Source organism: Ambystoma mexicanum, chromosome 4p (genome assembly GCF_040938575.1).
Source record: "Ambystoma mexicanum isolate Mex_15411 chromosome 4p, UKY_AmexF1_1, whole genome shotgun sequence".
NCBI classification, from domain to species: domain Eukaryota; kingdom Metazoa; phylum Chordata; class Amphibia; order Caudata; family Ambystomatidae; genus Ambystoma; species Ambystoma mexicanum.
In genome coordinates, this window is record NC_090927.1 from 955,566,138 (window position 1) to 955,592,553 (window position 26,416).

The following is a 26,416-nucleotide window of genomic DNA, read 5'->3' on the forward strand; positions in this document are numbered from 1 at the left end:
TAGTAAATGTACTAGTTGTTATTGTTTAGCGCACAACACTACCTTCCAGTAGTTAACCTCTAACCTTAAATTTAAGATTTTGCACACTCGCATACATATTTATGAGCAGTGTTGGTTGCTGTAGTAACGTGAAGAAATGGGAAGACCTAAAAGCTAAGCGCTTAGAGATCGTAGAAGATAATGTCACAGTTGAAAGGTATTCATATAGTGAAGCTTGATGGATGGAAACATATACACAAAGGAGACAACAGAGATATTAAGGAGTTGATGCGTGGGAATAAGATCATAGTAGAGAATGGCTGGTGTCCTTCAGTGGTTTGCAGAAACTGAAAAGGGACAAATAAGTCTGACAGAATCAGCAGGGAGAAGCAGCCAAAGAGGGAAGTAAATGTTGGAGAAGCAGTAGTTTGTTTCAGAAATGTTATATTCGGGACATGTGTTGAAATTGCAGATAACTTAAGCGTGGGGTTTTCTGAAGCAATTGTTTCTAATGCATATCTGTAACAATAGGGGATGGCAAGTTCCATGGCGACGTGTCATCCGAAATGAAGATTCATCTCAACCATTATGTTCCACGTATAACTTCTGAGCTAATAGATATTTTAAAAATGAGGGTGTCCGAGGTAATTCATTTCTGAAAAACCGAGCTTACTAGAGGGTAGCATCCTTGAGCTGGCTGCATGAAAATTCATAAGGAATTAAGGCTGGCATATCATAGCTCAGTTGTGCTAGCAGGCCCTTGACACCAGGAACATTCTCCATTGTGAAGCCTTAAAATGTGCAACAACCCTCTTCGCTAAGAGTATCCATTTTGTGCATTTACAGATGAATGATATTATTGTGACTTTACGGGACTCGAACCTGAAATTGACTCTTGCCTTTGGGATCGGCATGCACCATGCCGGGCTGCACGAAAGAGACAGAAAAACAGTTGAGGAACTCTTTGTGAACTGCAAAATCCAGGTATGTGGTTGCACAGAATAATCGGGTCTGGACGGGAGCTTAAAGTGATCATCTTGTTATCCATACCTCATTAAACTTCTTCTCTGCATTAGGTCCTGATTGCCACGAGCACATTAGCATGGGGTGTCAATTTCCCAGCTCATTTGGTAATTGTGAAAGGCACCGAATTTTATGATGGGAAAACGAGGCGTTATGTGGACTATCCAATTACAGGTATTTATACTCAACTCTACACGTGTGTATTGATTTAAGTGTTAGCTGGACAGCAGGGATTTTGTAATTGATAATTATATGATAAGATAATCAGGTGGTTGCTAAGGCACATGGGAGAAGTAAACTCGTATCTTCTACATTAAGCATTTTAATATCCTCTGTCACATTCCTAATTAGTGACCCCATTTGCTTAATGGAAAATGTTATGGTGCGAATTTAACCCTCTTGCAATGTCAAATAGTGGAGACCAGAAATCCATCTCTTTCTATGCATTACATTAGCGTTTGCGATTGATACATTCTGTTATAGTTTCCAAGCTTACGCTATGGTCAGTGTGCGCCCATCTGCATATTTTTGCTTAATGCCAGTCTCCAACCACACTTCTATCCTCAGACACATGTTCCTTTCAAAGAGGGTCCCATACCCACTAATGTTAAAGAGCTCAGGGACAACGTGTTCGTCTTGAAAGCAAGACAACGCCGCACAACAAAGGTTCGAATCCCGATCCCGCGCTTACAAACCACTCGTTGGTATTAAGTGCGTTATAAAAGAAAATGTATAATTATAATAATCTCTTTCACATATTGTACAATGCACGTAATTATATGTAGAAATAGTTATACCACCACTTCCTGAAAACTGCATCCTCAGACAACAGAATGCTCTATCATAAGATACATCCTCTTGTCTTGCTCCAGTTTTCCATGTAGAAAATAACTGATGATGTTAAAAACTATACAAACCAGGCTGTGGTTGTGGAGACTATGGTTCGGTGGTGATGCAGTTGATTGATGATAAATGTCATATATGATAACCGATTTTATTTTTCAAATTAAAAGCAGATATTTTCTAAGAGTATGTCATTAGAAGCTCCCCTTAACCACCATTTAAAGGACACAGTGTTTTTGTTTCATTCTTTATGCACATGAATGGCCCATTCAGTGGCTCCTTTTAATGGTAAATCCTGGAGACAAGTGTTATAATGTCTGTAATGCATTCTCCAGCAGTAGATGAGCAAAATAAATGTTTTCATTGATGAATTATAGCGGCGAGCAATCACAGCATCTGCTTTGCTTCTGTAAAGACATTTTTCTGTTTTAAAGTGGTTGATTTCTTGTGGATTGTTTCCTCCCATGGATTCCGCATCTATGATAATCCTATCCACAGCGCAACTGATCTTCCGAAACGTCGGCTCTGCATTGGGTCCCCCTGTTGCCTCTACGCACCTCGCACTGGACATCATGTAGGAACCAGTATATATTTTGGCACCGCACCCCATGATCCTAGTTCCGTTTTTCTGCCCAGTTTGCATGCTAGTTAGTTTGAATCAGAAAAAATGCCCAACCCCGCTAAAGCCTTGTGACGGATTGCCATTTGGCAAGAGTAATGGTGCGGTTAATTCCATCTCTGAAAGGGCACAGTGCTAATCAGATTCCACTTTCATAGGCTCCATACCAAAAGCATGGTACTTATGCTCTGCTGCATCAGTAGCCTGATCTGGAGGGCCCGCTTTACCAGTGGTGTAGAGTAGGTTCAGAGGTGTCCATATGACTGGTGCAGTGACAGCCAAGTCTCTGCAGCTCTGGGGCTGTATTTAATGTATGCACCTTTTCCAAAACCCTATAATTGAGAGTCTACCTCCTGGTGGTAGAATAATCTTTAAAAGTAAGCCATATCTAAATTATGGTTTGATTGATGGTATTCTCATAATTACACAACAATTTGATTTTACAAAAATATCAGCCCAGTGAGCAGTGAAAGGATTATGTGTATTTCCTGCGAGAAAGCCTGGACTGCTGTTCCTGGCAGGACTATAGCCTTGGGGGATACCCTCTCTCTGTTCGTTTGTAAGGGTAGGTAACGCCCTTCCCAGAAGAGAGCCACTACACAGGAAGCTGGCCAGCGAACAGGAATCAAAGAGCACACCCATTCGCAACAATTTTGGCCTCCCACCAGGGTACTGCACTTCAAAGGGCCTTTGATGCTTTTCAAAAGAGAGGGTAGTTCAGTTTTAGTGTAGATAGGGGAGCTCTGTACAGATATGGAAGATTCCAACATCTTGTTTTCTCTCTGCCTTTATCTTTCCTTCCTGTCCCCTCCACTTCGAGTGCAATGTCAGGGGGGCAAAGGCCACTTGTTGTAAGAGCAGGGATCTGAACCCTAAAGCAGGCTGCTTTACTCCAATCACCTGATATGATATGATAAGTCATTTATAATGTGCATGTACACAAGTGTTTCTTTCTCTGTACACCTGTTGACTTTTACCTTAAAAAAGGGGGCACGCACCACTCCTTTGATACACCCTGGAACAACACCTGAAAAGGATTCATAGGACCTCTTTTGGGAGAGTTGCACTTTCCAAAGCCCTCAACCACCCCTACCCAGTCCCAGCATACATTGGGGGTGAACCTTCCTGTGGACCAGGACCTGCCACTCTGCACCAGAAGCTCTCAAAGTTGGAAGAGCAGACCCTGAAAGGACTCACCTTTTCCTCAAGCCTCTACATTGGGTCTCACAGCATCTGGAGGCCCAGATCAGCTAAGGGTCTCTGTTAAGCGGACTCCAAACCAGTCAAACTGCCATCAAAGCTAGCTTGACACCATCATCACTGAGAGATCCTGCTGCTTCCTTGCACTCCTTCAAACAAGTGCCTGCATCTTGAACCTGCTTGACGCTGCATTGTGCTCTTGAGGACCTCGTCACATGTTAGGCTCGAATCAACCACTCGGCACTGAGACGCAACTCGTAGTGCAGGAGTCACTTGATGACTCGAACCATGGGTTACACCACAACCTATCCGATTCTCCTTCAAACTGCTGCTTTGCCGAACTACACATCGAGGAACAGGATCACGTTTCGACAACCGCGCCCTCCGACTCGAACTACTGGAGCTCAACCTCTCCCAGAGGTTACAACCCGACTCGACCCAGCTTGTCCTCGAAGAGATCCTGGTGAGTGCCCCAACTTGCTTCACCAGACGCCACCTTCGACTTGCAAAGAGCTACCCAATTTTAATCTGCTGACACCCACTTCCTACTTTCTTGGGTCAACATGATCCACCGTACCCGAATTGAGCTTGATCCACTTGCAGCACTGTTTGAAGCCAGGTTCGGATGCCATCGAACCACCAAATAGCACAAGTGGGTACTAGTGACTATTAACTGCCCCCATTGTCCAGTTTTGGGTCGTAATAACCATTTAGGTCACTAAATCTCCTTTTGCATCCAAGAAACATATCCTTTTTTAAGAACATTGTGGTTTCTATTTGCCTTCAACCCCTGATTCATTACCCAAAGTGCTACATTGTGCCATCTTTGCTTATTCTCTGTTCTGTCCTCAGGGGTGGGTGTTATGTAGTGTTTTTCTTTTTAGTAATTTTGCAGATGGTGTGTTTTATCAAATGTGCAGAATCCATAGATGTTGTCACTTCTCGCTGATGGGGGGCCCCTTCCCATGAGGCCAGACAATTAAGGCTGCTACCCGATGGTCACCCAGGAAGAATGTGGTATGACCCCCTCCTAACCCTACACATGTTATACACCCTGATACTATACCCAGTCACACCATGTACATGTGTTTAGCCAGTAACATTAGAAGAACTGAGACGAAGAAGAGTACAGCCTGCCCACTGGAGGCTGGCAGTACTAGTACTGAGATGAGGAGGAGGTGCAGAGCCTTGATGAATGCAGCATCTAAAGGTGAGCATTCTAGTGGTTACCAAATAACTATTGACATAAAAACCAAAGAAGGACGGCAGAAGGTGTCGAAGCAGTCCCGGGACAGCAAGTGGGGAAGCTGTCAGACACAAGAGATTCGAACAAGGGGGAGCCCGAGAACCAGAGACAAGAGCAGAAAGCTGGGGGTTTTTCCAGGAGATCCATGAACGGCTAGCCCAGGCAATCTATAGCAACATAGTGACGGGACCTTAAAGGGGAGGTGAACTACGCCGCCTTTTAGCCGTGCAGAGACTGCAAAGTGCCAGCATCTGCAAAGCCCCCAAAGTGAAGGTGAAGAAGCGGACAGTCGCTGATGGAGCGCAGGAGGCTGCCCCCGATCCAGGGAAGAGCCACCACCGTGCACGAAGTTCCCAGAAGTTAACAAGAAGCACAAGTGGGTTTGCAGGGATAGTGGGACACAGCAAAACTCTTCTCCACAACCCCAAGGCACACGGGTGGGCTAAAGAAAGGCTCCACAGGATCTGGGACCCAATGTTTCAAGAAATAAGCATCAGAGGGAATCTCTCCCATTACAGTGGAAGTGAAAAACCCCTTAGCCCACCATAGAGGGTTCTGAGACCCAAAGTGAAAAGAAGAAAGCATCAGGGGAAATCTCGCTCAGCACATAATATTAAGGAAACTATTAGCTACCAGAGAGGGGCCTGGGTACCCCAACAAAAGAAAGCAAGCGAGAAAGACCCTCTTCTTCGTGGCAGTAATTGGCAGGAGAGTAAACAAAGTCTTCCCAAGCTGAGAGACAGGGAAGCCTGGGTATGGACCCTCGAAGGTGAAAGAGAGACCAGGAGAAGGGAGTCATTCCCCCTTGGTATTGTGAACTGTGGTAAAGCAAATGGAAGAAAGACCAGGGAAGAGAAGTTCTCCTGGTAACCAAGATCAGGGGAAGGGAGTCATTCCCACTGGTTGTACTGAACTCTTTGAAGATACCAGAAGAAGGGAGTCATTCTCCTGGTCAGTAAAGTGTAAAGACTTTCTGATACATAGTGTTAGAAGACAGGCAGCGTGTCTGCCAAGGAAAGGTGTTTGAACTGTTGCCCTTTTGTGTTGAAGGACAGTTTTGACCCGGGGAAGGGAGCCATTCCCCTAAAAAGAAGCCAACACCTAAAAACAAACTTCTATCCCTAGTCCAGAGGAGGGAGTTATTCATTTGGACCAAGAAGTCCTCTTTATCTTTTGTTTACGATTAAGTGTAAGAGACAGAAGTAGAGTTTTTGACACAGGATGCTGGACTATTGTCACACTCACCTGGGTCTCTGCGGGAGCGATGAAGCCTTCTGGACCCCTTCCCTGCTTTCTCGGGACTAGTAGCGTTGGACTGCAGGCACCTGCCAAATGGAAAGGTAAGATGCTTAGCCTACCAGGATTTGGACCCAGAGCCCTCTTTCTCCCTCCCCTTGTAGTGTGCTGTGATGGTGGGATGTGAGGAGTTTGGCTCACCTTAGGGATTACTTAGGCAAACTCTCCACCCTGAACAAGGCAGGGGCGCTTTGTCCCTGGAATCCACGGATCAGTTGCTCCACTTGACCCAGGATCTGGTATCTCTGTTCTGCCACTCACTGAGTTTCTTCACCCATCAGTTTTGTTGCAGGTAAGTTCAGATTTCTAGTTGCTTCACTGGATCTGGTGCTGTTGCAGGTAAGTTCGGATTTCCAGTTGCTTCACTGGATTTGGTGATGTTCTCAGCTCATGACTGAGTATCTGAAGGTATGTTTTCTGGCTACTCGGAGTGGTTGCTGCATATTCTTAGGTCACAGCGAGTTCTGCACACGTGAAATAAGTTGCTGATGCAAATCTAATCCTTATTCTCTTGGAATGCTGCTCGGGAGTTCCCAAGAAGATCGGGTAAGTGGTGCTGAAGCTTGCATGCGCGCTTGCAAGAACGAGCCAGGAGTTGGGTCTAAGCGCGAGCACCCACAGGTATCGTCTTTTTGTATTTCCTTTTCTCTTTGGTGCAGAGTTCAGGAACGTGCGTGCGGAGATTCCGGAGCGGAAGCCAAGGTAGGTGAAGTTCGAGGAGTCCAACTCGAGGGCCGGAGTGAACTGGATTGCGGTGAGTGTATTGCTTGAAGCTACAGATGCAACACGAAGCACGGGTCTGCCTCTGGGCGTGGCTTATATAGCCAACCATGCCCAGAGGCTAGAGCGTGCTACTAGATTGTCTGAAAGACTGCCAGGGGCTATCTTGGGTGTACAGGAAGTGTGGCTGAACCAATACGATTCCCCCAAGGGGGCCGGGGCCAATTGTAATGTGTACCTTATTGTGAGAGAGTGGAAAAGGAGTGATGGATGCCTGAAAAGCGTGTCTAGTCTGCCAGGCCCTAACCCATCTTGCCCCTGCCTGCTCTCTAGTATATATGACAACTATTGATTTACACTGACATTCTGACAAAACCTTAGTATTTTAGTTGATGCAGGGAAACTCCTCTTAGAGATAGGGGAAGTTAGATTTTCTCTTTATTTTCTGACTAAATAAATCCACAACCATTGCAGTGCCACCTGTGTGTCATTGTCCTCCTCCTGCACCTTTACACAAAGTTAATCTATTTTTATAGAACCTTGATTGGACATTCACACCGCTGTTAAGAGCATTGCCTTCCCTCGGCCCAAATTGATCTGTGCGGACCAGACATACTACGATGTCGGAAAATTGCACCAAAATGCTTTTAAGTGGCAGAGGTACCTGATTCTTTATGAATTTCGGGGGGTTTCAGCACTCTGTCACAACAACGGGCAGCTGTAGCATAATCTTACATGGAATGGTAACAGAATCTACATATCTCAGGATGTCCCGAGAGGATAGCTCAGCGGCAACGTGCGCACCTTGAAAGCAAGACGACACAAAGCAACACAGGTTCGATCCCCAGGTCTGCGCTTAGAAACCTCTGGGTGTTTAAGCATGTTATAAATACGCAACTAAGACAAAAACAATTACACAACTAAATAAAATAAAAACAATTCCTGTAACAGCGCCTCGATGCCCTCGGGCTGTGTGAGCGCTTTAAAAATGTAAAAATAAATAAATAAATGTTGCAACAAAAAAAAAGGCAAAACGTAGGATGAAATTTCCTTCATACCTCCCGGTATTGAAACAACTGAACGGCCTCTACCATCGATGTTCATTCAAGGTGACTGCAAAAGGAAGATCTTGTATTTGATAATCCGGCTGACATTAAATCTTTCATTAGGTCCCTCAAAATAGAAAATGTGGATACATCTTTACCATCATCCTCGCCATTGCCGTTATCTAAAGTCTCGCCCTGAGTTTCTCATGTTATCTTTTTGGAATCTGTTTAAAGTTCTTAAAGATCAACTATATTATTAGGACTGTTAACGGGTGGACGTAATGGTTGAGTGTTTGTTTCTCCCTATGGTTCTTTTGGTCCTGCAGGTGTCTCCTACCCCAGAAATCTCATTCATTACTCTTTTTGTAAGATTCACAACACTTGCTGTATCATATTATTTTAATATGACTATCCTTATCATACACTAAATGTATGCTCTAATAACATGTTTATGTGTGTGTTGTGTCTTACAGTATTACTACCCTCTTATGTTTCCCCCTTGTGTGTTTCCCTTTACAAGAGTCCAAATGCAACAATAGCAAAACGATAACGTATCCTATTATGTTCACATTTTTGATTGACCGCATGTATTAGCTTTCTGTTTTCCTTCATGTCCTCTTAGCATTGTTATGCCCACCTGGTCTCTACGGAGGCGTTGGGACACGGTTGCAGCCCTCCCAGGAATGTGATCACCCCCATCGGATCTCCCCCCCCCCCCAACCCTACGGATAGGTTGTGCACTGCGACAATTGGTGACTCTGCTCCTGCGTGGATATGAGAAAAGGTTAGTGCGCTGCTCAGTGACTATAGTACCTCTCAAACCCTTCTACCCAAGGTGCGATTTCTGTGGGCATATACCGGCCCATAAGGCTCACCTGGTATTTATTGATGGTGAGCTCTCCGTCCTGCTGCTTCTGGCAGGGGTGCTTGTTGATGGGATCTAGTTCCTTCACTGATCCCTGGTGAGTAACAGTCCAGTCCAGCTGCGACTATTCTTCTCTCGATTGGTAGTGTTTCTTAATGTCTCTTGTCATTTCCTCTTTCTGTTTTTCCCCTTTCCGCTTTCTGTCTTGTATTATTGCTCTCGAGTTTGTTGTTATTTCTTGAGCAACGTTTTCTCTTCTGCTTTCTTCCCATTAGATGGAATTGAGGGTCGACAGCAGCTTTGGAGGTGCGGAACGCGGCCTGGAGGAAGATAGATGAAACCACAATGTCCGACAACAGGTTAGTGATGGTTTAAGGGTAAGCGTGAGATGGGATGGGAGCGCGACCTTAAACTCAATGTCTTTGTAATGTCTAACCTTGTTTTTGGCTTTTTTCTTGCAGGTACTGTGGTCGCGGACGAAGCGCGTAGTGCTGCGGTGTGAAGAAGAAGAATTCAGCGTCCCTGAAGTCATGAAGGTGAGTTGCGGTGTCAAGGTGAAGAGTTCGACGCTCCGGAAGACGTGAAGAAGACGTGCACAGGTGAGAGCTCATTCCCCAGATGGTAAGTTTGGATTTAGGAAACAGGATTTCCAAGGTAAGTTCAGAACCCAGGCGGGGGTGAGCGTTAAGCTGCATGGATGTGCAGAATAACGCGAAGCGTCTCCCTCGTGGATTGGAGCAGTTTATATAGCTGTGAGCGTGGGCATGACTACTAGGCCTGGCTTGCCTGCCACACCCTGCCACTCCTAGTGAGTCAGCACGTGCAAGGCAACCCAGTGAATAGCAGCCCCACCCCAGAGTACACGTGGGGCTGCCTTAAGTGATGCAAGTTTCCATGTTTAATGCACTTTGTACCCGGAATGAGGTGCTATGCTTACAATAAGAGCATGTTGTCCCCAATAAATGTGTCTTGTTGTCTGTTATTTATGAGCCTGGTGCCAAGGGCGCCAGACGGTGTCCAACCGGGCCCTATCTGTGTTATTGGCCCGATGACCATGACAGCATTACCCGATTTTGTTCTGATCTGATGGTGTTTAACCCCTTAACTTTGGAGGATGACCTATATTGTCCTCTGCAGTGTGTTCCCAGTTCGAAGGATGAGATAGCTTGTCCTCCTCAATACTTACCTGTAGAGGGGGGAGGACGCCCTCCCTGGAGAAGCGCCAATGCTCCTGACCCCCAGGCTGTGAATGGGAAGACTTCCCTCCCAGGCCAAACCGCCCCCCAGCCTCACTCCAAAGAAATTCCAACAGATGGCATAATGTTGTTTTGCCTTCTTTGGGGGAAGATTAGTGCTGTTTTGTACCCCTTTGCCCCCAAGGAAGGTGTAACAACATAAGGCAATTTTGACAGAGGCACACTTGGGGGCATTGGTGGTAGGCCCTATGCCTGTAGGAATACCCCCATGTAGGGGCAGATCCTTTCTGCTTCCATGGGGGAGGGAAGGGGCAGAATTGAGGGTCTGGCTCCATTTTGCCAACCCTGGGAAGCAGTAAGGAGCACTAAGTCACCAGGGAAAATATTTTGGGTTTGGGGGGCTGTTTCGCTCTTTGCCCATCACAGTACCCCCGGCCGTCCTGGTTCTCTGGCCGGGCCACGTTGGAGCTTTTCCCTCCGGGGTGGGATGCGGATCCTGCCAGGGCTCCCTGGGGCCACCGCTGGGCTTAGGGATGGTTGACCCACAAGGCTGGGGGCAGCACCCTCAGCCATTCTAGTGCTCTGGCCATGCTGCGTTACAGCTTTTCCCTCCAGTCCGGGACGTGGATCCTGCCGGGTCGACCCATGACCACTGATGGGCTGGGTGGCTGTCGACCCACGTGCGAGGCAGACACCCAAGGCCGGGGGCAGCACCCCCGGCCATTCTAGTGCTCTGGCCATGCTGCGTTACAGCTTTTCCCTCTGGGGAGGGATGGTGACCCTGCCAGGGCTAACTGGGACCGCCGAAGGACTTGTGGACGGTCAACCCACGTGGGAGACAGGTGCCCAAAGCCGGGGTCAGCACCTCCAGCCATCCTAGAACTCTGGCTGGGTTGCGTTACAGCCTTACCCCCTGGGGAGGGCTGGGGACCCTGCCGGGGCTCCTTGGGACCTCTGCTAGTCTTGTGGACGGTCGACCCACAAGACATGGGGCAGCACCCCCAGCTGTCCTGGAGCTCATGCCGTGCCGTGTTACAGCATTTTCCTCTGGGGAGGGATGTTGACCCTGGCAGGGCTCCCTGGAGCTGCCGCTGGACTTGGGAACGATCTACCCACTTGCGAGACAGGCGCCCAAGGCCGGGGACATCTACCCGACGATCCTGGAGCTCTGGACTGGTTGTGTTACAGATTTTCCCTCCAGGGAGAGATGGGGACCCTGCCGGGGTTCCCTGGGACCACCGCCTGACTTGGTGGCGATCGATCCACATGGAGACAGTTTCCCAATGCCGGGGACATCACCCCCAGCCACCCTAGAACTCTGGCTGGGCTGCGTTACAGCTCTTCCCCACAAGGAGGGATAAAGACCCTGCCGGGGCTCCCTTGCACCGCCGCTGGACTTACGGATGGGCGACCCACATTAGAGACAGGCACCCAAGGCTGGAAGCAGCACCACCAGCTGTTCTGAAGCACGAGCTGCATTACAGCTTTTTCCCCATGGATTGATATGGATCTAGCCGGGGCTCTCTAGGACCGCCGCTGGGCTTGGGGATGGTCAACCATCATGGGAGACAGGCACCCATGGCCAGGGACATCACCCCCAACCATCCTGGAGCTCTGGCTGTGCTGCGTTACAGCCTTTCCGTCTGTCCCGGAGCTCTTGCTGTTCTGTGTTATAACTTTTGCCTCCGGGGAGGGACCCACATTGGAGACCGGCTTCCAAGGCCAGGGCCAGCACCCCCTGCCATCCTGGTGCTCTGGCTGCGCTGCTTTACAGCTTAACCCTGCGGAGAGGGATGTGGACCTAGCTGAGGCTCGCTGGGACCGCCGCTGGGCTTGCGGACGGTCAACCCACATTGGAGACCGGTGCCGAAGACCAGGGGCAGCATGCCCGGCCACTCTGGACCTCATACTGGGCTGTGTTACAACATTTCCCTCCAGTGAGGGATGGAGACCCTTCCCGGGCACCCTTCGACCGCCGCTGGATTTAGGGACACTAGACCCCCATGGAAGACAGGCATCCAAGGCCCGGGCCAGCACCCCCTGCCATCCTTGTGCTCTGGCTGCGCTGTTACAGCATTTCCCTCTGGGTAGGGATGGGGACCCTGCTGGGGCTCCCTGGCAACACGGCTGGACTTGTGGACAGACAACCAATGTTGTAAACAGGGCCCAAGGCCGGGTACAGCACCCTCGGCTGTCGTGGAGCTTTTGCCGTGCTGTGTTAAAACATTTGCCTCTGAGGAGGGATGGTGACCCTGCTAGGGCTCTCTGGGAATGCCGCAGGACTTGGGGATGGTCGACCCACACGGGAGACAGGTGCCCAAAGGCCAGGGCCAGCACCCCCGCCCGTCGTGGACCTCTGGCTGGGCTGCGTTACAGGACGTCCCTCCGGGGAGGGATGTGACCCTGCCAGACCTCCCTGGGACCGCCGCTGGACTTGCGGACGATCGACCCACATGGGAGACATGCGCCCAAGGGCAGCACCCCCAGCTGTGCTGGAACTCTGGCTGGGCTGCATTACAGCTTTTTTCCTCTGGCGAGGGGTGGTGACCCTGCCGGGGCTTTCAGTTACCATGGCTGGGCTTGTGGACGGACAACCCACATTGGAGACAGGCTTCCAAGGCCGGGTCCAGCAACTCCTGCCATCCTGGAACTCTTGCTGTGCCGCATTACAACTCTGCTCTGCCAGGGCTCCCTAGGACTGCCGCTGGACTTGTAGACTGTGAACCACATTGGATACAGGTGCCCAAGGTCAGGGGCAGCAACCCCAGCCATCCTGGACCTCTGGTTGGGCTGCCTTACCGCTTTTCACTCCATTGAGGGATGGGGGACCCTGCCGTGGTTCCCTGGGATCGCCGCTGGACTTGGGGACAATCTACCCACATGGGAGACAGGCTCCCATGGGCCGGGGACATCACCACCGACCGTCCTGGAGTTCTGGCTGCGCTGTGGTACAGCTTTTCCTTCCGGGTAGGTTGGGGGCTCTGCTGGAGCTTCCTGGGACCGTGGGTGGATTTGTGAACGGTCGACCTACATTGTAGACAGGAGCCCAAGGCTGGGAACAACACCCCAGCTGTCCTAGAGCTCTAGCTGGGCTGTGTTACAGCTTTTCACTCTGGGGAGGGATGTGGATCTAGCCGGGGCTCGCTGGGACTGCCGCTGGGCTTGGGGATGGTCAGCCCACATGAGAGACGGCCCAAGGCCGGGGACATCACCACCAACCCTCCTGGACCTTTGGCTGCCCTGCGTTACAACTTTTCCCTCTGGGCTGCATTACAGGTTTTCCCTCCAAGGAGCGTTAGGGACCCTGTCGGGGATCCCTGGGACTGCTGCAGTACTTGGTGGATAGTCGACCCACATGGGAGACAAGCACCTAAGGCTGGGGACATCACCACCAGCCGCCCTTGAACTCTGGCTGGGCTGCGTTGCAGCTTTTCCCTCCGTGGATGGATGGGGACCCTGCCAGGGTTCCCTGGGACTGCCGCTTGACTTGGGGACAGTGAACCCTTTTTCTTTTCCTCCCAGGTAAGCGCACCCACGCATGTGACGTATCATTTTCATTGTGACACCTCTGGGAACGGGGAAAGGTATGACATGTGTTGTTGCCCGAGTGTTTCTATGCTGGCAAATGTCAAAATTGTGTTTTTATCCTACATTTTGGACTTGGCTGGACCTTGTATGTAATATTGTCGTGTGATTCATGCAAGTGAGACCTTGTTGGATTCCCCCGGGTATCTTCTTTTCAGAAATGCATTGGATTTCCTGTTTTCCTTGGTGGCTGCGACACACCAGGCCCACATCTGTGGGTTGTCCACAAGACCAAATACAGTAAACATGTGGTCTTCCCAGGCCCTTTGGTGTACCAGTGGTTTAGCCTTTGCACCCAGGTAAGGGCACCCACACCTGTGGGAACGTGGGAAGGTAGGACATGTGTTGTTTCCCAGGTGTTTCGGTGGTTTCTTGGTGGCAAATATGTCATAATTTTGTTTTATTTCCCTACATTTTGGACTTTGACAGGCATTGTCTGTAATACATTCTAAATCAGACATCTTTGGATTCCCATGGGTATCTTTTCAGAAAATCATGGCATTCCCTGGTTTCCATGGTGGCTGTGACACCCACGGCCCAAACCTGTGGGTTGCCCACAAAATCAAATACAGTAGAAATGTGTTTTCCCTAGGCCTTTGGTGTATCAGTGGTTTAGCCTTTTCCCTTTGCACCTAGGTAAATGCACCCACACAGGTGAATTACCGTTGTTGTTGGAAGCTAGGACGTGTGTTGTTGGCCATGTGTCTCGTGGTTTCCTGATGCTAAATATGTCATATTTGTGGGGATTTTCCCTACGTTTTGGACTTTGCCGGGCCTTGTGGGTAATACAGATTTGCACGATACATGCTAGTCAGACCTCGTTGGGTTCCCACTGGGACTTCATTTCAGAAATGCATGGGGTTCCCTGTTTCCCTTGGTGGCTGCAACACCCCAGGCCCAAATCTGTGAGTTGTCCACAAAGCCGGGGGTCCGTATATTCCTGTACTTAGATGACTGGCTAATCCAAGGGAAGTCAGCGGGTGACAAAATGTGCCAACTCATGTTCAATGCCATTAGACATTTTTCCAAGGCTTCTAAAGTTGTATGTGTAAGATATCATTATTATAGGCAGAAAATGTGACATTTAAAACATTTTGGTTTGGTCATTCATTGAATATGACGATTGGTCCAAGTGAACCAAGGCCCTCCGTATATCTTAAAAGGCACTTACTTTCTAGTTCCTAACTACTGTGTGTCCTCATTCTCTACTGGCATAATCTCAGCCCAACTCGAATAAACTGGACTTGCGCTTTTATTATTGAAACCTTTAGCAATGTCCAATGTTGTATAAAACGATGGCATTCTATTGCCCTTAAAAGTATTAGAGAAATGCGTAACCAGTTCCCTAATACCTCTTGAGACGCGCCCTATCATTGTTGACTGATGTGACAACGTTTCCTGCCCTTCTCTGAGGTTGCTATTTGAGGTGGTCTCAGGGGCAGGCTGTTACCATCTGTGGAATGATGCTGGGCCCAAAGGCAGGGTATGAGGGATCCTATGGACCAATCCACCACGCCCTGTTCTGTGGCAGAGGACTGTCACAAGGTAGAGTTATGTGTGGATATATCACTATGCAAGCACTCCAAGAAAAAGGTATATAAGTTACGTGTACAAATAAGTGTCCACATTTTATTAAGAACAGCATAAACTGCACTATTTCTATGTGATTTTGAAAGCCACAAATATCATATCTTGTGAGATTAGTCTTAGTAGGTGACAAGTACAAACTTTTGTTTCAACAAGTTGTTTGTTGACTCCAGTTCATGGCAATATAACTAGAAGAGCAAAGGACTGTCACAAGGTATATGCAAAAGCTGTGCCAGTCCCTTTAAGGAATTTCTCGAAGTATATTTAATAAAAGAAGAACAATTTCCTTAAAATGAATCTCTTCTGAACAACTGCTCACAGGACTTGGTAAGCCACTTTTGCCATCAAACTGAATACCAATATCACAGGCTGAAAGGTACTCAAATGGTGTTTACGAAGCATTCCTCAAAGAATTCCCGGCTCATGCAGTTAAGAGGGAGCTCCTGGTCAGAAGAGCCTAGGAGGATTGCACCCGAACAACAAAGCCCCACACCAGTGCACCAGACTGGTACCATTATTGAGTTGAGAAGCCATGGGGGCGAAACAACCTAACTCCAAGATGGCAGACTGCCCATTTGCCATCTCAGTACACAGAGCCGAAGTTAATAGTCCAATCAGGAGCTCGCCAAACAGAGGGCCTGCTTCTAAATGCCACATAGGTGCCCAATGTTCTACACTGAAAACCTAAGTTGCAATACTGGGAGAGGTATGAGAGGAAGACTAGACAGGTCGATACTTTGGGAGGTGCATGGATATATGCAAGGAGAGAGAGTTATAAAAGAAAGCGTGACCGAGCAAACTGGTGCATGGGTGAGAGAGACAGGGAAGAGGTGTAGAAGCCTTGTGAGCGAGGAAAAAAGGAAGATGGACAACAAAAGAAAGAGGAGAGAAGTAGAAATATCAATAGAGAAAGAGAGGAGGAAAAGTAAGATCAAGAGAGAGAGAAAAGAGAGGAGGTAGCACGCCTAGATGAACAATTGCGCAGAGACCATGCTCATTTTAGAGGCTTGCAAGGCCTCAACATGACGTCCCAAGTGGCTGAGCATGCTACACCAACTAAACATGCCAACAAAAATTACAGAGCTGCCCTTTGTAACAATATTTTGTAAATAAAATCTACTAATAGTTGTCTCTAACTTTACTGAATCCCTCAAATAAAATTGCTCCATTCGCAACTGTGTATGAGCGTCGTCTTTATTTTCATGTGTTTGTCATTTACATTTTTTCAAACAAAAATCATTTAATTGAACTCTTTTGCTAGAACATATTGTGCATTCCCATGGTAAAGATTAAAGTGATGTGAAAATATGAAGTGTGTTTGGATCGGTAAACAGTGGCACACTATCCAGTTTCACACTCTATAAAGGGCAACATTATGGTTGTGTTCTCCTGACATTTCTAATGGGATGCTCTATTATAGCATGTTGGAAAATAGTTGCATTGTCTATGAAAGTGCAGGAGGGCCTTCTGTGGGGTATCTAAGATGTATAACCCCATGGGACACTGACTAGCAATATATCAAACGCATGTGTTTCCTTGCAGAAGAATCCCACTGTAGTCCTCTCGCCTTTTGTAACATGGTACTGCATTATTTTGCTTGCAAAGGAGTATATGAGGAAAATATTAATAACTTTACTTAAGTTATGAAGCCGCCTACACTCTCAGGTAAATATGTAGACTACCAGCACCAATGTCTGGAGCCTGGATCAACAGGAAAAATAGGGAATAAAACAATCTACTTATTTTAATTTTATTAATTGTTGAGCGTCAACCTAAAATGTAAGCGCCACAGGGTACAGTATATAGTGATATGGGTAATGTCACAGATGGCACAAGAAAACCCTTCAGGGCTCATAGGTGACTCGAGGGTTTTTATTGTAGTACTTGTGGGTCCTAGGGATGTCCCTCCCGCTCTCTCGTGTTGAATTTAAACTCCTCCCTAACCCAGGCATCCCTAACCCCGTAATCCCAGGTTAGTAGCTGAAGATGATTGATGCTTACTGGCTAGGTCTGCCTTCCACTAGTGGTAACGACCTAAAGGCAGAACAACTTCTCTCACTAACCTCCCTCAGGGATTCCCAAACTTGCTCTACTCTATCCAGTGGATAGAGTCTATTGGGATGCATGAATTAGTGCCTTTTAGACACCCTGTTGAAGTCACCTCTCCCTCTGCTGCTCTTTTTCCCACTCCCCCTTCTTGACTCTACCCACTTCTCTACACACACCCCACCAATCTTCTGTCCCTTTCCGGTCTCTCACTCCTTTAGGCCTCACCTCAAACTTTTGATGTTGCTTCTTTCTCCTTCCTCCACCTACTTCTCCCATATCTGCATGGCTACTAATCACTCCTACCTCCAACTACTACTCCTTCCTCCTCACTACTATTACTACTCCCGCCTCCATGTTACTGCGCCTTCCAACTACTACTACATACACCTCCTCACTACTACTCCCTACAACCCCTACTCAGTCACCCTTATTTGAACCAGTATCAAACACTTTACACTCACTACACCTAACCACAATTGCAACACTATCAAACACACTCACACTGCAGCACCACTTCCACTCACTAGCCAATAACTTCTTCACTCCTGCAGGTCTCTTCATTGTTCACCTCCTCCTTCTCTGATCTCACATGAATCGCCCACACTTCCTATTTCTCGTTTCTTCCTTATATCCCCCTCCCTCTGCTGGCATTAGCTTTCTGTCCAAGGCCAATCTGGCCCTGTCCTCTGCACCTGGGGCTTGTTGAAGAAACGAAAAGTCATAGGTAGCTGCATAAGCCATGCACACTTATTTAATGCAGGTCTACTGCGGAACAATAATGGCGTCTCGGGAAGACAGCTGTTTGTGTTATGGGCGCCGGCTTCGGTTGTCACTAAGGTATGTTACATGGAAAAGGGAATCAGAGTTTCCCCCACCTTAGTCCCTCATGGTCTAAGGAGCTTGCTGGCCATTGCATGTGCTTGCCGTTGTTGTTCAGCAGCGCTGTGCAGTACTTCTGCCTGCAGATTTGCATAGGCACCTTAGCTTCCCTCTTTCTCTGCTGGTTTCTCTCTCCTCGCTGCTGATCACTGAATACTGTGGTATGGGTTGTTAGTGGTCAGGTTTGAGATTTCTTGTCACAGATGCAGGATGATGATCATGTTTCTCATTCTCCAGAATGGGGTCTGGGATGGATTCACATGACCAGTATGATAGTTAATTTCACATCCTTATTGCTCATGGCCTGTAAGAATGTCATTGTATTTTCCCTTATTCCCTCCCTTGCCCTGAAGCGCTTTGAAACACATTGTGTATAGATGCTATATATATAAATAAACAATCATATCATATGCTCATGAATATTCCCAGTCGTCAGGCTGGGAATCCTCAGTAAAAACAAAAGCAGTTTCACTTTAGCTTGAAAACTGCATTTCTCCTCTAAACCAATCACTGTCCTCTGGGTGGTACTGCCCCAATGGCAGTCGTCCCCCTAAGCTCCATCCCTGGTGGCTATCTTCAGATTTTTACTGCACGTTTATGTGTCGGAAGGCCTCTTCTTGCTCTCAGAACAATTTATTGTGTTTTGAATTTTTCAGCAAAACGTTAGCAAAATTTTGACCGATTATTTTTTAAATTTATTTTTGCTACGTCATTCGACCAAAGGTCAGTTACCGGCAACGGGGACCCGCTGTTGGCAAAGATCATCCTACATCTCTGTTCATCCATCGAAGTTTCGAGACGGTCCGGGCTTGGGCCTACTTTGTGCCTTTCCACCATGTCCGAGGAGATGGGGTGCCTCTTCAAACTCTGCGTGAAATGTGGATTGAGGAATGTGTATGTCGAAGATCGACACCATAAATGTCTGTATTGCTTTCATTTGTACCAGGGTGAGGAGGGATGCGACGTCTGCCATAGGTTTTCGAAGAAATGCCGCAACAGCTGGTTTGCAGCGTGGCTCAAGTCAGGGAAGGCCTCTGACTCTGCTTCTGGGCATGGTCATGCCTCACCCAGGACCGACCGTTCCCTGGAGCGAACTCCCTCGAAAAAGAGGTTGAGGTCCTTTGAGGATGCCCCACCATTGGGGGCTCCAAAAGAAGGAGTGGCTCCACACCACTAAACCCTATGGGTTTGCCGCGGATGCAGGTCCCAGCTTGGGGAGGACACGGTCACCGTCACTGACTACTTCCACAGGGAGCCTTCCTGCGAGGGGTGCTCCTTCTAAGAGAAAGTCCTTAACTCCTTTAAAGCTTTGCTTGCCATCTGCAGACAAGCCGACGAGGCAGAAATCCTCTGGTGGCCCTTCTCTACCCCCGTTGGCTACTCCATCGGCTGCTCAGCCTCCCAGGAAAGCTACGTCAGATACCACTTCATTGTCTACGATCCAAACCCAGTCGATGAAGGCTCCTGTGACCACCCCATCGACAACCTTGGTGACGACCATAACGTCTTCATCAAAAAAGGGCATGGCCGTGAAGGTGGTGTCCACTGTCGCGGCCAGTTCGCGGGTGTCCCTACCACCAGGGTGGCTGATGCTGCGATGACTAAGGCCTCTGGCAACTCTGATCCAGAAGGCTCCGGAGAAGGAGAAGGGTAGGATTCCGCCTTCTTACCCTAAGAAGATGGCAGATCCACAAGCTACTCCGGAGAAACCGGTGCAGATGTATACTAGCTCTGAGGGTGATGATAATCTGCCAGAGGACGATTATTCAGACCACGAAGACAACCCACGGGGTGAGCCCAGTCCACCACGCTCAAGGAGGCGCATCAGCCCAGACACTACTCCTCTCGCTGCTTTCACCCCTCAGCCGAGGGTCATGTTGTTGGACATTCTGACAAAGCTTTCCATGCAAGTGTCAGAGATCCAGCAGAGGCTGCCCCCTACATCAGAGCCTGCAAGGACTCCGGGTGGGAGCCCAACACGGCATAAGCGCAAGTCTAAGGACCGAGCTGGCCCAAGGCATCATCCGACACAATCGCCTCATCGTGGTTCGACTCAAGCTTAGGAGCCAGCACCGCACATAGATACGGCTTCTACAGTGACGGACACCGATGAGGCGGATCACTTCGTCCTGGAAGACGGGGCACTGCTGGGTGCGGACAAGCCCCACAGGGCCTCCTCGCCTGATGAGGTCGGTTCCTTTAACACCGTGATATCCATGGCCTCAGACCTCTTCAAGCTGGTGCCTGAAGAGACTAAGAAGGAGGGATTCCTCTTCCAGTAACCTCGAGTCCAGACTGAAGATCATTATGTCCGTTCCCTTGCTGGAGGATGTCTGGGAGGAGGGCTAGGCCCTGATGAAGACTCGGAGCACCAAACCTCCCAAGCAGGATAGGCTAGAGAAGAAATACAGGGTCCCGGACTTGCCCCCAAGTGCCTGAGGTCTCAGCCTTCTCCTGACTCCGTCTTCTCTGCCGCCACCAGGAAGCCCTCGGTGAACCCATCGTCTTCGTCCATGGTGCCCCCTGACCAGGAGGGGAAGAAGCTGGACGCGATGGGCAAGAGGACTGCAGCCTCCACCATTAAGGCTGCTAATGCCCTGGCCATTCTGTCCCGCTATGCCCAGGAACCATGCCATACAATGGGCCCTATTCTGGGCTTCCTGCCTGAGGACAAGAAGGTTGAGGTCCTGGCCCTATTCCAGGAAGGGGAGGTGGCCTTGGACCACGCCATCATGGTGGCCTTGGACATCGAAAACCCTGGTTTTCGCCATATGGGCAACAGAGTGTCTCTTCCTCTACAGGGACGCAGGGATGGCTGAAGCCCACCGACTTCTGATCCAATGTCCAATCCAAAGGGGTGGACATGCCATTTGATGGGGAGAATGTTTTTAGCAAGACCATGGACGAGTCCATGCAAACAATAAAGATGGCACGTTGGCTGGGGACCCTACAGCAGTGTCGATCGTCATCCTTTTGTTCCTCAAGAGGAAAGTCTGGCAGGTCCTCCAAGGGGTATACCAACCCTTATAGGCAACCCGCCCACCCCAAACGCCAGGGTGCAGGCTCTGAAACAGGCCTGAACCTGCCATGGACTCAAAACCCCACTTGTGCACCCAAGTGGGAGGCCAGCTGGCGGGGTTAGTCAGAGTGTGGAAGGTCATCACCACGGACAGATGGGTGCTTGACATGCTCAAACAGGGGCACACCTTGGAGTTCCAACACAGGTGTCCCTGTATTCCTCCTGTGACTCGACAAGAACAGCACATGTTACAGCTGCTGCAGCAGGTTCACGCCATGTTAAAAAGGGGGGCGCTAGAGCCCAACCCCCAGTGCCTCCGGTGCACTGGAGTGCACTCCAGATACTTTCAGGTCTGAAAATAAACAGTGGGTGGTGGCCGATCCTGGAATTAAGGTGCCTCAACAAGTACCTGAAGTCTCAGAAGTGCAGAATGGTCACGTTGCTGAATGTGCTCGGCCATCTGGAGGAAGGCAACTTCCTGGCTTTGCTGGATCTAGAAGACGCCTACTTTCACGTCCTCATCCACCGAAAGCAACGGAAATTCCTACGGTTCGTGGTCTAAGGACCACACTACTAGTTCAAGGTTCTCCTCTTTGGCCTGAAATCAGCCCCAAGGGTGTTTATGAAATGCTTGGCTCCGGTGGCGGCGCATCTTCGCCTCGAGGGCATCCACGTGTACCCTTACCTGGACGATTGGCTTTTTCGATCCCGCTCCCATATGCTGGCGAGGTAACCTACCGCAAGTACCGTGCATCTGCTGATGGATCTGGGGTTTTCCACAAATAATCCTAAATCCTGCTTGGAGCCATCGCAGAACGCTCTGTTTTTGGGTGCCCGACTCAAACCGGGTCACCTGTCTGACACCCCCCTCAGAAGAGAGGGTGATAGCCATCCTGGGGAAGGGGCAGTGCCTGTGTTAGTGCGATCTGCTACGGTACAAGCCTTCAAGTCAATGTTGGGCATGATGTCCTCCTGCATCAACCTCGTCCCACTTTGTAGACTTCAGATGAGACCTCTGCAGGAGTTCCTAGACGCAAGGTGGCTTCAGGTTTCAAGCTCTTGGGCTGACACGATCGCTCCCAATGAGAAGTTCCGGCAGGCTATCCAGTGGTGGGGCATGCGCCCTCACCTCACGCTAGGAGCTCCATTTCAGGTCCCTTCATACCAGAAGACGATCACCACAGACGCCTCCCTTGAAGGTTGGGGGGCCCATACCGGACAGCATCACGCCAGAGGCCTCTGGCTAACGGAACAAAAAGAGTCTTCACATCACCTTACTGGAACTTCGTGCAGTCTGCTGGAACCTGAAGTTGTTCCTACCGTCACTGAAGGGGAAGGTGCTGAGTCTCTTCATGGACAACACCACCACCACCACCACCATGTTCTACATCCGGAAGCAGGGCGGGACACGCTCTGCGGGTCTCTCCCGGGAGACTCGGGCCCTTTGGAACTGGGCCATTCTTCAGGACATGTTCCTTGTCCCTTTTTGCCTCGAAGGCACCAAGAATAGCCTCACAGATTCTTTTAGTAGGGAGCTGCATTCTTTGCAAAATTGGGAGCTTTGCCAGGATCAAGTAGCTCTCCTATTCCGCGAGTGGGCTCAGCCCCGGATCGATTCTTTGCGACGGCGGTCTTCTCGCCAGAGAAGGCGGGGTGATTCTGCATCATGATCCGGCGTTGCTGAGCCTCAGGGCCTGGCTCCTGTAGCCCTAGAGTTTGGACATTTTTCCCTGCCGTTGGAATGTAAGGACATCCTGGCCAGAGCTTCTTCGATGTTGACATGCTACGGCCATAAGTGGAAGCACTTCTCTGTGTAGTGCCGGACTCAGAGGATTACCTCTGTGTGTCACAGCCCTGCAGCTCCTGCCATACCTGCTTTTCTTGGCCATGGCTGGGCTGGCTCACGCCCCCATCAAGGTGCACCTGGCGCCATGTCCTGTTACACCAGGACGCCAGGTAGGCCTTCCCCTTGGTCGCATAGACTAGTTAAGGAATTCCTCAGAGGCATCTTAAGGACTTTTCCACCTGTGAAGGGGCCGGTGCCGGATCCAGTTTGGGAACTCAATGTGGTCTTGACTAAGCTCACGGGGGCCCCTTGGCCAGGCGGGTTGAGGCGATCCAGGCCCTGTCTTGCAGACAGCTGTACTTGTCTTTCCACACTACAAGGATGGTGCTGCACATTCACCTTTATTGCAAAGGTTCCATCAGAGTTCCACCTCAACGAGCCTTTGGTATTGCCTTTTTTTTTCCGAAACCATCGTCGCCATTGGAGAGGGCTTTGCATTTGCTGGACGTTGCTCGTGCCCTGAAGTTTTACGTGGCACGCACAGAGGATTTTCAGAAGACTTCTCAGTTGTTCGTCAATATTGGTCCTGTGAATCCCGGGAAGGCCAGGTCAAAGGCTTCCATCTCCAGGTGTCTCTCCGGCTGCACCATGAACTGTAATTGGCAGGCTAGCAGACCTCTTCCAGGCCAGCCGAGAGCCCATTCCACCAAAGTACATGGCTCATTGGCCGCAACAGATGGTCATGGCCCTTGTCCCTCTCACTAGTAAATAACCAGATCCCACCAGTCAAGGCCAGTGGCCACAGGCTACGGTTGCTGGCCATATCCCTCTTACCAGTAAAGAACCAGAACCCACCAGCTATAGCCTTTGGCCATGGCAAGTGGCCTCTATCCACGTTGCAATAATTAGGCTAAAAGACTGTGGCCTTTGGCCATGGCCCATATCCTTGACATTAGTTAATAACTGATCCCACCAGCTACTTCGGCCATGGTCAGTGGCCAAAGCCTTCGGCTGCTGTTCATGTTGCACTATTAAAACTAACTAAGCATGGGCCACTGTCCATTGTCAATATACTGTCTTCCTCCCTTTCATTTCCAATGTTGTTTCCCCCCGATAAATTAAATAGGAAATATACTGTGTTCACTTTCATGATGTCTTCTATTACCATGGTAATCATTCCCTCAGTTATGGAGCATTTGCCAATTACTGTGGTAATGGCAAAACACTTTATATGTTAAAAGTCTTCCCCCATCCGCACTGCCAGTCTGCAGTGCTTACCTCCTTTCTTTGTCTCCCCACCTCCCCTCCCTCCCCCACTGTGTAATTCCTCCCTGATCTTCTCCTATTACCTTTCACCCACCAGTTCCTGTGACCATTTTCTTCTGAGCGCATCTTGCAACTTTCCTGCAGGATTTGTGGTAAGGTGAAAATCATCTGTTTTAAAACGAATCTCTAGCTCTCCAACTTCACCTGTGGTCCTTTAACACCCTCCTTAGCTCCTAACTAATAGAGGTGTGAACTCTCTTAATATTACAATCCTGGGTTGGGGTGGGGAATTTTTGGAAGCAACAAGAGTGTTTTTAGTTCTCACCTGCATGGGGGGACACATGAGGTGGGCGAGTTTTAAATGTAGATTTTGCCATGGTTTTGGTGATTAGGAGGCAAATGCTTGTTTTCAAGTTCACTCTTCTGGATTTAAAGACAGGCAGTAGACAGGCAGTTTCTTTTCTATCCTTCATTAATGGCAATCTTTTCAGAAAAGTATTTTGATTTGCTGGCTTGAAAGTCTTTGAAGATAATCGGCAAGTCTTGAGCCTAATACACAGTGGCAGGGGCTGCCAATCTAGTTCACAAATAATGGAGGTAATTGTAATTGGCGATTTATAACGCGCTTAATACCCACAAGGTTACTAAGCACGGACCCAGGATTGAACTTGTGTAGCTCTGCATCGTCTTGTTTCCAAGACAAACACGCTGCGCCTGAGCTATCCTCCCGGGTGATGATGTGAGATTTTCTGAAATTGCTCATTAGAATGCAGTGTCATGAAAGAGATAGGTTAGGGTGGAGTCTGGGCTGCTGCAGAGTACTGTGTTCCCCCTGTTGATGTGCGACAGTCCTAAAATGTAAACTGTTGTTCATAATTTGGAGGAAGGTTTCTATTTTTCAGAGGAGGCTTAACTGTTACCAGTCTGTCTCTTCTTATTTGGATACATGGTCCCCAAAGGAGCGTCCACGTAAACGGCTAGGGTAATTGAATCCTGGGTTAGCGAAGGTGTGTGGATGGTTCCTGATGGATAGCCAGTCCACAATTTGATTTTTCTGGTTTTTGCTGTATAGTACATTCTTTGATATTGTAGTTTGTGATATATTATTTTCATTCAGGATTGGATTAGGTCAAGTAATAACTTGGGTTCTATGTGAAAATACCTCTTCATTAAGGTCTGATGAGTGAAAGAACGATTTATATTGGCTGTTTTTAATTAGGATGTACACCATGAAATATCAATGTTGAGGTCTTTTCACATAGACACCCTCATCTTTTCTTCTTTTTTTTTTTTTTTTTTTTTTTTTTTTTACAATTCGGGGTTTTCCAGACCCCCAAAACCCTTTGATCCTCCCGCCCCCCACTCCATCAGGAGAGGGATATATAAGCAAGGGGCAGGAAACGGGAAATGTGAGTATGTCGGGTGAGTACAGAGGAGAAGGTGGACAGCGACCAAGAGACCCAACAGGAGAAAGGAGAGAGCAGTGGATTGTGGAGCAGAGTTTTGGAGTAGATGAGGCATTGTCTTTGGGTGATAGTGGTGCTGTAGTGTGGGTGTGCATGCTGGTGAGACGTGTCTGTAGCAAGCACAGTGTAAGGTGTAAATGTGAGAAGGCTGGTACTGGTTGAAAGGAGGGTGATTAGTGTGGGATGAATAGTAGTAGTAGTGTGGAAGGGGAAGGAGTAGCATCAGTAGTGTGGAAGGAGAAGGAATAGTAGTAGAGTGGGAGGAGGAGTAATTGGTTGGCAGGGGCAGTGTCAGTAAAAGTAGTAAGGAAGGGTTAACATTGAAGGATGGAGATAGGAAAGAGGGGTGAACATCAGAGGGACATATAGTTGGAAAGGAGAAATGGGAAGTGCAGGTAGAGTATAAGGGAGATGTAAAGGTGGACGTGAATTGAACCAAGTAAATTATACCGAAGGCACAAAACCCTATTTTCCCTTTAGAACACTAGCCTGCTGTGAGAGTAAGGAAAGTTAGTAAGTACCTGAAAGAGTTAGCCAGCCTCTTTTTAGGGGGAACACAATTAGTATAAGGCATCTATTAGACAGGAGGTGTCAACAATCAGTGGAACTAATCGGAGGTTATGGACACCTGGGTTAGAGATGAGGTTTGTGGGCAGTCGAGAGAGGGATGGACGTAGGCACCACAAAGAATTTAATAAAAAACCATGATCTGTCCTTGAAACTCAGAGTGCTTTCTGTACCATCTG

General features: G+C 48.7%; 1 protein-coding gene across 2 annotated transcripts in view; it reads left to right on the forward strand.

Annotated features, from left to right (window-relative positions):
• ASCC3 (activating signal cointegrator 1 complex subunit 3) overlaps positions 1 to 26,416 on the forward strand; it is a 2,962,611-nt gene that overhangs the window by 2,357,421 nt on the left and 578,774 nt on the right. For both annotated transcript variants that reach the window (XM_069606524.1, XM_069606525.1), the window contains exons 32-33: positions 826 to 963; positions 1,056 to 1,176. In XM_069606524.1, the coding sequence (XP_069462625.1) occupies positions 826 to 963; positions 1,056 to 1,176 (259 nt within the window). The remainder of the gene's footprint in view (positions 1 to 825; positions 964 to 1,055; positions 1,177 to 26,416) is intronic.